This window comes from Musa acuminata, unplaced genomic scaffold, assembly GCF_036884655.1.
Source record: "Musa acuminata AAA Group cultivar baxijiao unplaced genomic scaffold, Cavendish_Baxijiao_AAA HiC_scaffold_1138, whole genome shotgun sequence".
NCBI classification, from domain to species: Eukaryota; Viridiplantae; Streptophyta; class Magnoliopsida; order Zingiberales; family Musaceae; genus Musa; species Musa acuminata.
In genome coordinates this window covers 2,105,756-2,121,271 of record NW_027021350.1, presented here as the reverse complement: position 1 = coordinate 2,121,271, position 15,516 = coordinate 2,105,756, and the positions used below count along the sequence as shown (strand labels likewise).

At 31.9% G+C, this 15,516-nt stretch overlaps 1 protein-coding gene across 6 annotated transcripts; it reads left to right on the top strand.

The window, feature by feature from the left end:
* Positions 1–5,157: 5,157 nt before the first annotated feature.
* On the top strand, positions 5,158–12,501 carry LOC103975186 (uncharacterized). 6 transcript variants are annotated; one of them, XM_065179328.1, is made up of 2 exons: positions 5,158–5,312; positions 10,936–12,501. In XM_065179328.1, exon 2 carries the CDS (start codon positions 11,263–11,265, stop codon positions 12,430–12,432), a length of 1,170 nt encoding a protein of 389 aa, XP_065035400.1. In that variant the 5' UTR covers positions 5,158–5,312; positions 10,936–11,262; the 3' UTR covers positions 12,433–12,501. The 6 variants fall into 6 exon arrangements, with proteins under 6 accessions (XP_065035400.1, XP_065035401.1, XP_065035399.1 ...); XM_065179329.1 differs by having other exon boundaries at positions 5,167–5,312; positions 10,930–12,501; XM_065179327.1 differs by having other exon boundaries at positions 5,167–5,324; positions 10,943–12,501.
* Positions 12,502–15,516: the final 3,015 nt, after the last annotated feature.

Genomic DNA, 15,516 nt, shown 5'->3' with positions numbered 1-15,516 from the left:
ATATCATCAAAATAAATGATAAAGCTATAAGCTCAAGACTCATAATATTTTGAGTACTACTCAAGGAGTAGATAAAACTAAAATAAGGATAAAGCGTAATTCCACCTGAGTTTATAATTACTATATAAACACATAAAAGAATATCTTCACAATAAAATGTTACTTTTGTAGCAAATAAAGTTATGTGAAGATGAAATATACTATAAGATTTGGTTTGAAATAAAAAAGGTATAATTATAACATTTATACGGTTCAAATTAAATATTACAGATATTATTGATGGATTAATTTGATGTTTCATCATATGTTACCAATAATAGATATTCATTAAAATAAAAAGAAAAAATGAAGAGGGATAAAACCAAAAGAGAATGAGATATTTATCAGTGTAGGGAATTATCTTAAAGTGAAAGCGATATTAGTTTGTATTTATCGCTTATATCTAAAGATGATTTAAATTGATAAATCTTGAGAATCCATATTATGTTCTTATAATTCTGGGAATTTGAGTTCTTTACCTAAAATTATTAAAATATTATTTCCCGTTTGGCGGTTGTAAACTTACTGTAATTCAATAAAATTAACCTTTGAATTCTGTATAATAGTCTATGCAGAATTAATATGAATTATAAGTTTACAATGATCCTATAATTAAATATTGAAGTGAAATATAGTTTTATAAACTCCTTGAGTTATGTTTATCACTCTATGTTTTTGTCTCATTAAAGAGAGATATTTTATCATCATATAAATAATCTGTTGAGATATGATTATATATATCTAATCCATATAAAGTCTATGATTGTTTATGCTTTTGAAGTGTATATAAATGAAGTTGATAGACAATTAGATAGAAAAGCCAAGATCATGACAAGGGTAATAAATTTTATGGTATTTATGATGAATCCAATTATAATTCTTTTGCTAGATTCTTAGAAAAATAAGGTATATGATTTACCAGATGTGTTACAGTAGAATATGATTGCTGAAAGATATCATTGTACCTTATAGATATGGTTAAGAGCATGATATATTATTCTTTTGTACCCAAATCAATGTAAAAAGAAGCTCCAAGGACAACTATGTATATCTTGAATGGTGTTCCTAGTAAGTAAATTACATGACTTCTTGTAAGTTATGAAATGATAGGAAACCTAACTTAAGATATTTATATATTTGACATTGTCTTATGGAGATAAGGATCTTCAACTCACATAAAAGAAAATTAGATTTAATAATTATTTTTGAATATTTTATTATCTATTCAGAAAAATTTAAAGGGGAACATATTTTATTACTCTAATCATAGTACGAGGACAATTAATCTGGTAACATAAGATTCCTATAAAATAGCAAATAAGTGGGAGTGAAAATCTCGAAATTTAATTTTGATATATAGGAGATATAAGTTAATACTCCTTTATTATTCGAGAGATTGTTATTACTCAAATCATTAAATGATTTGATGAAAGTAAACAACAAAATAACATTACTAAACTCCCATATTATATTGATATCATTATTAATGGTCTTGTAGAACAACCATAATTGATAACTTTGATAATATCTCAAAGGGGAAGGAATCATGTCATTTATGGTTATTATCTTGTATATCTACAAGAACTATATTATGATATAGGAATCAGAATGGATCCCTTATTTTTGTCACGGGTCATGAAAAGTAATGATTCTGAAAAATAATATGATGCAATAAAAGAAGAGTTAAAATCAATAACCAGAATGGTGTTTGATAAATTTATCGAATTGTCCAATAATTGTAAAAGAGTCTATTATATAAATGTGGCTCAAAGGATAATATTGAACGAAATAATGGCCAGACTTGTGGTTAAAAGTTTTACTCATAAGGAATGTATCGACCATAACGAGATTTTTAATGAACTCGTTAAGAATCATCATTACATTAGTGATTCATTATGAGTTTAAGTTATATCATAATGATACAAAAATATTTTTAAAAGATCTAGCTTTATATGGGTTACTCTAAATGATTTACAAAGAAAATGAAAGAAATATAAAGTTTGGTATGCAAATTCAGGAATTCATTTATGACCTTAAACAAGCTTCAAGGTAATGATATATAAAGGTTCTTGATATCATTATTTCAGATTTAAGGTAAATACTATTAATCAGTATTTATATCAGTGGGAGCAAGTTTATTATATTGGTCTTATATATGGATAATATTTTACTTTACCAATAATGATCTTGATTTATTATACTAAATTAAGAATTTATCACTAAAAGTTTTAATATGGTTGATATGAATGAGACATCTTATATTATTAACATTAAGTAATTCAAGGATAGACTTCAATGATTATGAAGATTGTCTTAGAAATGATATATCAACCGAGTCTTGAAATGATTTTAATATACAGTTTTGTTCAGTAAATCATAAAAACAAAATTTTAGTCAATAGTAAATGCTTGAAAATGACTTGAAAAGAATCAGATAAAGAATATATTTTTTGTATATGTGCAATTGGAAGTCTATGCTTAAGTCTTTGTTAGAAAAAGATATCAGTTTTTATAATTAAAATATTGGGTATATATTGGAGTTACTCAGAAGTAAAAACACTAAAGGACTACAAAGAAAGTAATAAGATATCCGGAAGGGACAAAGGATTATATGCTCACATGTATGAAATTATATCAGCTTGAAATAATAGTATTTTTCAAATGCTAATCATATAAATTACCTCGATAATAGGAAGTCCACCTTACGGTTAATATCTATGTAATTAGAGGGGTAATTTATTATTATTAATATTAGAAGTTGATTTTGTGGCATGCTTGGACGCCACCAATCAAATTTTTTACTGCAAAATTTTTATCTTAGGACTTGGTATAATCAGACTCAATTACCAAGTTGTTGAAGATATCTTATAACATTGTAGTAGTTTTCTTCTCTAAGAATGACAAGTATTATTGCATCTATATGTATTATGGTATAAAGTACTTGATGGTTAGAGAAGATGAGTCCAGAAACATCTAATGTCAATTAATTACTTGAGTTCCACTATATTGATTGCTGATCCATTCACTTAGGACTTGCAGCCTAAAGTATTTTGAAAAAATATGTTCTTATGATTGGGTTTGTGAGCAACCCATAAAGGATATGGTGATGCATGTTTGAGCGGACACTATAATTCACATTATTGCTTACGTACTTGAAGTTATTTGTTTCTGCTATCCTGTTCACAATTATGTATGTACATAATTGTGAACAGGCTAACAGTATTGTGGTACAAAGAAGGAAGTGTAACACTGATGGCATACAACCGTTATAACTCATATTGTTAGTCAAACTTAATATATTATTATTATTATTATTGGACTTATTGACCTATTTTCTAAAATTCACGTGCATGTATATAGTTTTTTCAAAAATTTCAGAATCTAATTGAGTTAAATTATTTTTAAATAAATTTTATTTATTTATTTTTAATTTTTAAGTTTTTTTTGTATCTTACCAATTATTGGGCTAAGTAGGAGAATGTTAGATTATGTGGCCCTATTTAATTAGGTAAGATATATTATAGATATTATTGGATTCTGATTATGGTTATTTGCCAATAGAAAAGAAGTCCATATTAATGTAGGATTCCTTAGGAGATAACCTTGATGGGAGGAACTATCCTAATAACTTATCCTAAGCCCTCTGCTCTCGTCTATAAATAGATAGGACCTTTAGGGACTAAGGGTATTATCTGTGTGTATCTGAGTGCATCAATGTGTATCAGAGTGCATCTGAGTAGCATCTCTCAATCTCCTATGAAAAGATAGGAAGATAGGAGAATGATCTAGTTCTTTTTTCAGATCCTTGCATATTGATATTTCAAATCCGAAGATGGATCGCTTGTAGATCAGATAAGGTTTATTCGTTTGAACAACAAGAAAGGTACGTATTGTAATATTGTTAGATCCAATTTATTTGATTTTAATCTTAGTATAAAAGTTTTTTCGCATTACAGATAGCATGATTACATATTTTATGATAACAACTTAAGAGAACAAATTCTAGATAAAAGTAGATTGAATACGATCCTCGAATTAGTTAATTAGACAAAGATGATGAAATAGAACTTAGATATCGAAGTGCTAAACCATTGTTTCGAACAAAGGATATTGGGATAGTAATTCTACTCTCGAACTGACCATAGGTATATATATATACACACACATGATATGATGTGTTGGGAATTTATGTATTTGAGCCTTTTTTAGTTGATTAAGTTATCCGAGACTTTGTAATGTTGTCTTCTTATCTTGATATTGAGGATGCTTTTATGGTGTTATAGCAAAGAATATGGTGAGATTTTGCTGACAAAATTACATGAGGATAATGATCTACTATTTAATATATCAATTGAAGGAACGATCGGGACACATAACATCAGAAAAGATTAAATATTTATAATTTTTACATAATTTTATATCAAATATTTTATTATATCATTACATATTTACACTCATACTCATTATAATCCTACATTCATTGTCTCCAAAAATTAAAAATAATTTTTTTTAGATTATAAATTATTTTTAAATGAAATAATGAAAAATTATCGGTTCAAACTAGAATAAACCGAAACCAATTTTTGCCAATTCGATGTTGATTCCAAATTTTGAATTGATAATTTTTGAAATCAATGATTCTGAAATGGTGATTAAGGCTTAAAAAATATAACTTATATTTAAATCACATTGCCCTACTTATATTTAAATCATCAAATCTTATATTTGCTGGTTTAGTTTGTGAATCGAAGGAGAATTGACTACATATGTTTTCTTACACACATCGTAAATAGTTGGGATATTTTTTTTGGCTTTTGTTATTATTGTGATTGTTTGCACTTGTTGGCTTTATTAGCAAATTCTCGCTGATTTAGATTATGCCAGTGAAGATTCTCAATAAAAAAAAAATAAAAATAAAAATAATTTTTCTTCATCAACGATAGGTAGCCGAAGCTGAAGCCATTGATGTCGGCGGGCGCCCGATAAGTGGGCCGGGCGAGCGTGTTCAACCGGGTGCAGCCCAGCCGGCCGCCTGATTCAGGCAGGGTCGAGCCCGAGTCAAGTCAATTTGGATCTTCGTTTCGATTGAACCAGATGAGAACGGCATCCTCAAATGCCCTAAATGAAGCGGTGAAACTGTCTCCCTTCTCTTACTGCGACTGCGGCGTTTTCCTTGGCGAAAGGCGGCGGCATCTTCCTCCGTCGAGCTCTCATCGCTGCGGCTTTTTCCTCGGAGAACGGTGGATGCTGCGGCTTCCTCTCCGCCAGCGAACGGTACAGCGTCCGGTATCTCTCTCTTACTCCTCCTTCGCCGTCGCACAATCCCTTCTCCTTCTCTTCACCCTCTCTTTACATCTTCCCTTTCCCTTTCCTACTCCCTGATAGTTACCCGCTACCCCTCCCAACAAGCAGTCTGCAGCATGTCATGAGCATTTACTTTAAAGAAATAGCATGTCACTGTATGCAAGTTAAATACTGTTGTTAAGATAGACAGCAGGAGAAGTGATGCTTTCGGAGAGAGCAAAGAGGATCGGGGAAGTCTTAGAGACAAAAAAACATGGAAAAGTTAGAAAAAGAGATAGCAGAGACAATAATCCGGTCACTGTGCAAAGAAAATCATAATCATTTGTCAATAGAATCATGCACAAGTCTGACTATTCCTCATGTGAAGCATTTTAATTAAAAATATACCTAAGATAATACTAATCTAACTAGGTTTCCCAAAAGAAACTATCTCAACAGCAACTATTTATTTTGATGAAGTGTTTGATTCATCAAACCTCTTAGTTTTCTTATTATGTTTACTGCATTGTAGTTTCCTTTTCCAGCACACCAGAACAACACAAAACCCCAAATGATACAAAGGACTCGACTCACCCTAAAGTACAAGTTGAGTAAACAACTAGAATTTGACTTGATTTCCAAACCCCAAAATAGACCCAAAATCTCAATGTATTTGGTTAGGTATAAACTTACACTTTTATGTCAGCATAGTATGTTCTCTGCCGAAGTGCTGAAAGCAACTATCTTTGCTACTTGAGGCTTGCTCATACCTCAAAACACACAGGCCTGCTTATATTTGGATTGTCAAATATTGTATTTGGTGGTTTTGTTGGTGATTGAAGGAGATTTTACTGGTATCAATAGAGAGATATTATAATGCTCTTAATTTCACAACAGATATTTTCTTACACAGAGTTCAAAGATACAAAAGATCCATCTGGATGATGATAAATAGTTTGGACATCATGGCTTTTGTTATTATTGTTGTCGTTTGCACTTGTTGGTTTTATTGGCATATTCTCACTGATTTGAACCAAATTCATCATAGGTCCAGAAAGATTATTGAATTTGAGCTACATTGGTTGTATATCTATTTTTTAAATGTCATGAGATTCAAGTTAGATCATCTTAGTTCTATCTAACCTAAACATTGGGTGCTTGGTGCTCGCCTAATCACTCGAGACGAGGCCTGAGCGCCTTTCCGTGCACATCACGCAGGCGTTTTCACTCATGCGATGCTTAGGCGAGCACCGACTAGGCATTGGGCGGTCTAGTCACACGATCGAGTGGTGTTGCACCTAAATTGAACCTCAGTTGGGTCCATTAAGACAAGCAATTTGATCCCCACCCTCGTGTGACTCACCTCCCTTGGAATGTTTCTTCTCCTCCTATTGGAGAGCCCTAGGCAACCTCAATTCCTACTCCCTATTGCGTGTAAGTGCAATGTCTAGGTTTAGCATCTCGATCCTTACATTTTAAAAAATTACATTGCCATCCCTATAGTTACAAAAGTATGATACCTAATTTTATTTACTCTAACGTTATCGGTTTTACAAACAAAAATATAAAAATAAAAGGTAATTTTAATATTTCAGTTAGTGGTGACGGATGACGTCGGTAGTTCTGGAAGACAGCGTCACTGAGGGCTGTGGCTGACTGTTGTGGATAAGGAGAGCGGCGACGAGAGGTGATAGTCGCTTTGTATCTATATCGACATCGATGTAGTTGCCGAGCGATGAAAGGACTGTCGATATAAATATCGAAGGGTGCCTCTCGGCAACTGCGTTGATGCTGCCGCTCAGCATTTGCATCAGTGGTCCTCTAGTTGCTCGACACTATATCGACGCAAATGCAGATGCAGAGCGGCCCTCACCTCTCGTTACTACTCTCCTCATCCATAACAATCACCCGTGACACCCAACTGTGTTGTCGGTTAGGACCACCAACGCTGTTAGTTATCACAAGTTGGAACGTTAAAATAATCTTTTTTCCCTTTGTTTAGGTATTTCTGTTAGTAAAACTGACGTTATCATGGTAAATGGGTCTAGATGTTTCACTTTCGTAATTATAAGGATGCAAATATAATCTTTTAAAGTGTAGGGACAGAGATGCTAAAGGTAGCTAACTGCATGGGTTAATATGTAATGAGTCCCTAATGCATAATATCTGGCCGTGCCTATACATATTGGAATACATGCTATTTTATTTAATCTTTTGATCCTTTATTAATTTCTTGTTGCTTGCCGCATAATTCGGTTCTCAAATGGTTATGAACATCAAATAATTTTGTAATGTGAATTGATACCTATTTGTTGCTTAGACATAATAATATGCATACTTTAGTCATCAGATGGAACCACACATGGGAGCGTAGCTCATGTTTCTTGTCTATTTTTTGCCCTTGGGATAACTTCATCACATGCATGCTGGTTCTGGTGTCTTTCTTTGAACCACAGTAATGAAATGTTGGACCACTTTTCACACGTATTTACTAATTACACATAGAGAATGCATGTATATATTCAATTTTGAGGCTAAGGGGTGCCATCATTAATGGGATTTGGAGAGGGCACTTTGGTACTAGAAGCTATTAGGAGCTGTCACTCTATCTTCATGCTCTGCTTATTACATCGAAGCTCTTAGTTATTTTTTGTTGCGCATGGCTCTGGATTTCTTCATCCATAGATGTGATTTTATATTTTGCTGTGCTTATATTTTTATTTCCATTTATTCTCATTTTCATTTCTTTGCAATGAGATGGTAGATATGTGCCTTGGCAGTCATAATAAACTGTGGTTTCATTTTTACATTGTTGAAACATTAGTCATTTTGGTATTCAAAATAATTTTATCTGACATTTCAAATCAAATTCCCTATGACATCAATTATCTTCTTTTGTTCTTGAACATTGGTACATTTGTTGTAGTAGAAATACAGATCTGAGTAAAACTTGAACAAAACAAAATTAGGCAAGGCATTTCTAGGAAACTATCTTCAAGATAGATAATTTTCCCACTACAATGCAGATGGCTTCACAGAAATTCTATCTCTAAGGATACAATGCCTATTACCTGAAATAATCAAGATTGCACTTCTTGATTACTTGAAGAATAAAAAATCAACTAGAAAATAAAGAGAAAGACAGAATTCAGTACTTTGTTTGCAATAGAATTTTCTTATTGCTTTACTCTTCCATATAGCGGAGTTTATTTAGACATTGAAAGGATGCTAAAACATCCTTTCAGTTATCCTAAAGAGTTATGACTTTTTGAACCATTACAGCACATTAAATGAGTTTTTAAACTGCAAGTAGTTTCCATAACTGTTCCCGACATTTCTTTCCCATTTGTTTTTAGTAAATCCTTATACATAACAATCCCTGACTAATTTACATATGAGAAAAATATAAATCATAAAATTACAAATCAAAATCTGTAATAGGCATAAGTGTAAAATCTGGGATGTATATAGTGTATATCCATAAGTGGACTAACCTTAAACTTTGGACTAAATATAAGGAACCATATTCACAAAATATACGAGTTTTGAATTCTAAATTTGGCAAACCTTTTTCGGACTTTGCACTGAATCCTGACTTACCCAGTACTTGTAGGATCTTACTGGTCTGATCCGTGAGAAGCAGCCTCTTACTTCTCTATTGGCAAAGTTAGACTTATTAAGAGTGTCCACAATCATAGTAACTTGTACTGGAGGTCATAAAAAATAATCTTGACTAATATTTATCTAAATTTGCTTAACTTGATCGTAGTCTAGATACTGTGGTCAAATATGGTGCTCAGTATTCTAAATTTTGTTATATTATGACATTTCCAATGAGTGTATTTAGTGGCAAGTGACAATTAATTTCCAGCTCTCGGATATGAGTTGGTTTAGAACTTACCTAATAATGTAAATTTTATCAATCTCAAATGTTCAATGATGCAAAAATGCATGCATATCATGTATGCGCATTTACTTTAAAGAAATAAGAAGTTGCAGAATGCAAGTTAAATACTGTTGTTAAGCTAGACAGCAAAAGTGCTACTTTTAGATAGAGCAAAGAGAACTGGGGAAGTCTTAAAAAAATAAAACGCATGGAAAAGATAGAACAAGAGATAGCAGAGGCAATAATTGGGTCACTGGCCAAAGAAAACTATAATTATTTGTTAATAGAATCATGCACTAGTCTGACTATTCCTCATGTGAAGCATTATAATTCAAAATATATCTAAGTAGTACTAATCTGACCAGGTTTCCCAAAAGAAGCTCTCTCAACAGCAACTGCTTATTTTGATGAAGTGTTTGGTTCATCAAACCTCTTAGTTTTCTTATAATGTCGACTGCATTGTCTTTACAGCCCACACCGGAAAATTTCAACACAAAACCCGAAATGATCCAAAGGACCTGACTCACACTAAGGTACAAGTTGAGTAAACAACTAGAATTTGATGTGATCTCCAAACCCCAAAATAGACCCAAAATCTCAATGTATTTGGTTAGGTATAACCTTACACCTTTATGCCAACATAGCGTGTTCTCTGCTGTAGTGCTGAAAGCAACTATCTTCACTACTTGAGGCTTGTTCGTGCCTCAAAACACAGAGGCCTGCTTACATTTGAATTGTCAAATCTTGTATTTGCTGGTTTAGTTGGTGATTTGAAGTGGACTTTACTGGTAACAATAGAAAGAGATTTGAATGCTCTTAATTTAACTACAGATATTTTCTTACACAGAGTTCAATGATGCAAAAGATCCATATGGCTGATCGTGAATAGTTTGGACATCATGGCTTTTGTTATTATTGTGGTTGTTTGCACTTGCTGGTTTTATTGGCAACTCACTGATCTAGGCTTTTTTTCTTCATTAATGATATGTAGCTGAGGCTACATATAAAGTTTTTACTGTAGTTGGAGTTGTTTACATGAGCATCTTTCTCATAAATTAAGTTCCTTTATCAGCATAGAGCCAAATAAACTGTAGCATTTCTTGATTGAGGCAGTTTTCTTAGCTCTTTATTCATTTTTCAGAAAATTTATTACCTTTCTCTGGTCTTCCAGCTATGTTGTTTTCTTTTGTCAAGTTGCACATCTTCATCAGCAATGCCTTTTTTAGCATGTTGAACCTCCCAAATTACTGTTATTGATTAATTAAACAGTGTCTTTTCTACTTACCGGTTTTGCTAGACTTATAACTAGATCATCTCTTGGCATTCTTGATGGAATGGATCAATTACTCTGGAAGTGCTGATTTGAAATGTTTCAGGTTTCAGTTGTAGGACATTAGTGAATCTAGATCATCTCTTGGCATTCTTGATTAAATGGATCAATTACGATGGAAGTGCTGATTTGAAATGTTCCAGGTTTTAGTTGTAGGACATTAGTGAATCTGATGTTAGAGAAAACATTATTCATCTTCCGGTTATTCTGAATTCTGTGGTACCCTTTGCAAGTCATTGATGTTCAACCTATTAGTATAAACATGAGTATACTCTTATGCAGCATATTTGATGAAAATACATTTGATATGGTTTTTCAATTGCTACTGGGATATAGGACGCTTGGTAGTGTCTAAACCCACCAACTACAATAAAAAAATAAATGGAATTTAGTGTCAGTGTGCAGGTGTTATTTGAAGCCATTATTTCAGTGGTGGAGAATTGCTTGGATGTGAGCATGAGAATGAGTAACTAATCATTGGTACTCTTTATCAACTCGCAAACACCAGTTAGAGACTTATCTCTGAAAGAAATGGCTGATTGGAATTGAATGCATGTGGATTAACATGAGTGGCAGAGGAATGTTGTCTGAGACAGATGATTAGTTGAAAGTTTTCACCATCCTTGATTTGAGGCAGAGGAGGAATTTGGATTGGAGAGGGCAGAAATAAGACTACTTTTCTTGTATTTTTCTGCAAACAGTACGTGATACTGCCTCAAAAGACAATGTTTTTGGTGCAGAAGAGGCTATTTTGCCTTCTCTCATGTAACAAGTCCACCGTCCATCTTTCCTCATATCAACTCTGCAGTCTGTTTAGCTTTTCCACTGCCGAAGACCACAGTTCAAATCATAGATCCAAATTTATGTTGGTCGACCCCGTTCAGTCATGTGAACTTTCCTCAAAAGAGGCTGCGAAAATGGCCAAGGAACGCATCTGTGAAAAAAAACTTCAAAGTTCAAGTCCTTCCATTGAGTTCTTTAAGCAGAGCGGTTGGAGTGATGCACAAGTCATGAAGCTTACCCAGAGGCAACCCAAGTTGATATTTGCTAACGTAGAGACTGTCCTGAAGCCCAGGATGAGATCTTTGCAGGACATGGGATTTTCTAACACTGAAATATTTCAGCTGGTTTCATCTTGTCCGGCTCTGCTCAGTTTCCATGATATCCTACCAAGGATCAACTTCTGGAGGTCACTTCTTGGTTCTAATGAGAGGTTTCTGAAAGCCTGCAAGAGGAACATGTTTATTCTTACTTCTAGCTTGGCTCAGAATATTGAACCCAGTATATCTCTCTTGAGGGAACATGGCATCAGTGACGAGCGCATCACGCATATGGTGGTGACAATGCGTGGCTATTTTGGTAGAATAGACAAATTAAAGGAAGTTATCAAATATATTGAGGAATTGGGTGTCCCACGTGATTCTAGAGTATACACTTATGCACTTAATGTGCTCATTATTGTGAGCAGGTCCAAGTTTGATGCTACGTCGGTAACTCTGATGAGCTTTGGGTGGTCCCAGCCTGACATCATTGCTTTATTCAGGAAGTGCCCAACTATTTGGACACTCTCAAAGAAGAAGATTTGTGACAAGATGATATTCCTGATGAAGGAAGCTGGTTGTGAGCTGACATGTATCAGTAGCCATCCCATACTTCTTAAGTTTAGCTTGGAGAAGAGGTTGAGACCTCGATATGAAGTTCTGAAGTTTCTTAATCAGAATAAATTGCTGGATAGAGAACATAACCTGCCATCTGTCATGATGCCAAACGAAGAGAAGTTCAGAAAGAAATTCCTTTTTCTGCTCCGCAAGGAGAAATTTATTGCTCAATATGATTCCTATGTTGTTGCTGTGCAGGGAAAGCACCATGTTGTTGCCGAAAACTTGGATTGCTAGTGTAAACCTATAACATTTGTGACAATTTAAATTCTCCAAGAGTTTATTGGAGTAGAACTTCCATGTTGATTTTAGGATTTTTATTCTATTTATTTTTTCTACAAGAAAAATAATACTGATTCTTTTATATATATATATATATATATATATATATATATATATATATATATATATATATATATATATATATATATATATAAAGAAATTAGAGTTTAAGGGTTATAAAGGATCATTTGGTCGGTAGGTCATTGATGCGACCTGACCTGTATGCTCGTGAATGACTATCCTTACCACATAATCTCAAACAATCTACTTAAAAATTAAATAAAAAAATAAGTTAGCATTTCCTTATTTTGTGTATTGCTTTATAATATCCTGTTCAAGCACACTAGAAAATTTCAAAAATTTTAACAATCATCAAAATATTAAACGATCCAAAGGTGCTGAATAAAACTATAACGTGACTTATTTCTAATCTCAAAAATAAATCTAAAATCTTAATGCATTTGGTTAAGCATAACCTTAAACACACCTTATCTTGATACCTTTATCTTGATACCTTGAGGCATCTTGATGCCTTAAGGCTTATTCGTATCTTAAAACACGTTGCATTGCTTATATTTTAATTATCAAATCTTGTATCTGATGATTTAGTTGGTTATTAGAAGAAGAATTTATTAGTCACAATACAAAGAGATTTTAATGCTTTTAATTTACTAGTCATAACTATCACTTTTGTTATTATTATGATTGTTTGCACTTGCAGGTTTCATCAACAAATTCTTGATCAATATTATGACAGTGAAGCATCTTAATTAAAAGATATATATATATATATATATATATATATATATATATATATATATATATATATATATATGTGTATAGCTAAAGCTACATATAAATTTTTTTATTAAGACGAACAAAATCACATATAAGTGAGTTGGACGAATGAGTTCAATTCTAATAAGTCCATTTAATTCCACATTTGTTGAGGAGTATGAGAATCAAAGGTTCATAAGTCCGCGGGATTTCTCTTACCCTTAAAGATGCTTTTTGGAGATTACGTGCTTCGAAAGGATAAAACGTCAACAAGTATAAAACGTCAACAAGTAAACATATAACTGATAAAATTTGATCATTTCTATTTTGATGAAGTGTTTGGCTCATCGAATCTCGAATCATGAAATCTACGTGTTTGGCTCATCGAATCTCGAAATCTACGTTTCTGATTCTAGTTCGAATCGTTAATTTGATCATTTTTATATAAAAAAACCCTCCATCAAATAGGTTATCGATGGACTATTGGGCTCAAATGATCGAGCCTAATAGTCCTTACTTGACCCAACAATCAAAGGAGGGAAAAATGATTAGTTTACCCGTGATATAAATGACTATATTTAAGGATATTTTAGTTATTTTATAATTAAAATTTTAATTTGATCTTGAAATCTACTATTCTAGTTCGAATCGTTAATTTGATCATTTTTATATTAAAAACCTCGATCAAATAGGTTATTTATTTACTATTGGGCTCAAATGATCGAGCCCAATAGTCCTTACTTGGCCCAACAATTGAAGGAGGGGAAAATGATTAGTTTGCCCCTTTAGATAGTGATATAAATGACTATATTTAAGGGTATTTTAATTATTTTATAATTAAAATTTAAAAAATAAATGTATCCTTTCAACAACCAAATAATAGTTAGTTTTGGAGATATTTAAAAATAAAAATAAAAATAAACCCTATAAATACTCTTAGAATCTCTAATTTTCTATCACATCATTGATTAAGCACTAATTGAAGTTTGAATGCTCTCTCTTTTTTTTAATATGATAATAAGTAGAAGCTATAACTTCACCACCAATGAGGTTTTTGAAAACCCGATATTGGTATTTCAATAAAGCCAACACATTAGCATGGATGTCAAAGAAATTGATATGATAACTAAACTCAAGTTAGACATATTTAAATTATACTTCAAAAATATACGAAACATCGATGGTTTTTTTTTTTCATGTTAGATATGCTCGTCATGTTTTGAATTTATGGTCAAACTTTTATCTCTCCTATTAAGCAAGCTATTTCATTCATGTGAAGTCATCCATAAGTAGTAATGAAAAAAATAAATCAGATTTTATAAATTAAATAATAAAAGGATCAAAAGATTTCCTAAAGATATTTCTACCTAATGGAATTCAATATATAAATTATTTAAAAAATATTATGAATATAAAAAATTATTATATATTTTTATTACAAATAATATTATGAAAGTTTGCTTATATTCACAACATTGGAATGTATGCGAAAGAATTTTAAAAATTTTTAATAATGTAATATATACATTTACTATGCATAATTTTTTTTTGGTTGTTTGTATTAATATGCTTGGTGAATTATAAGAATATCAATATGATAACAATTTAAATATGACAATAATGACTATAAAATTAAAAAAATATAATTTTTTTAATTCTTTCAATTTATTTAATCACATATGTTTTTAGCTCTAGATTAAGTGACTTTAGTAATTATTCAATTATTTAACCACTTATTATGAAAATTTAGGAGTCAATGATATTGGTCATAAAATTAGAGATATTAAAAAATTAATTATTAACTTATATAACTATTATAGTGCTAATTATAGTAGAAAACATAGTTTCTTTCAAACTTCTCCATCAAGTTATTAGAGATAATAAAATTTGTAAGGGAGAAAAACTATTATTACAAAGGTTAAAAAATCAAATCGATCATTAAGCTCAAACTTAATATGTATCTAACAACTTCTTTTCAGTTTGGTGATAGTACGATAGGTATAGAGTTTCTTACTCTAGAACGATGGATATGATATACAATAATATTTTAAATGATGATGATTAATACTAACAATCTTAGTATCGATGATAGCTATGGATCAAGACTTCAACACAAGAGAATGGATCCTAGATGAAAGTAAGATTGAGCATGACCCTCGAATTAGTTGATAGACAAAGACGACGAAATAGAACTTAGAGATCATCTACGAGGATAACGATCTCCTATTTAATATATTAATTGAAGGAACGATCGGGACAACT

Excerpts from the sequence above, each read along its gene's own strand:
- LOC103975186 (XM_065179328.1), top strand. The coding sequence starts at position 11,263 with ATGTTTTTGGTGCAGAAGAGGCTATTTTGCCTTCTCTCATGTAACAAG.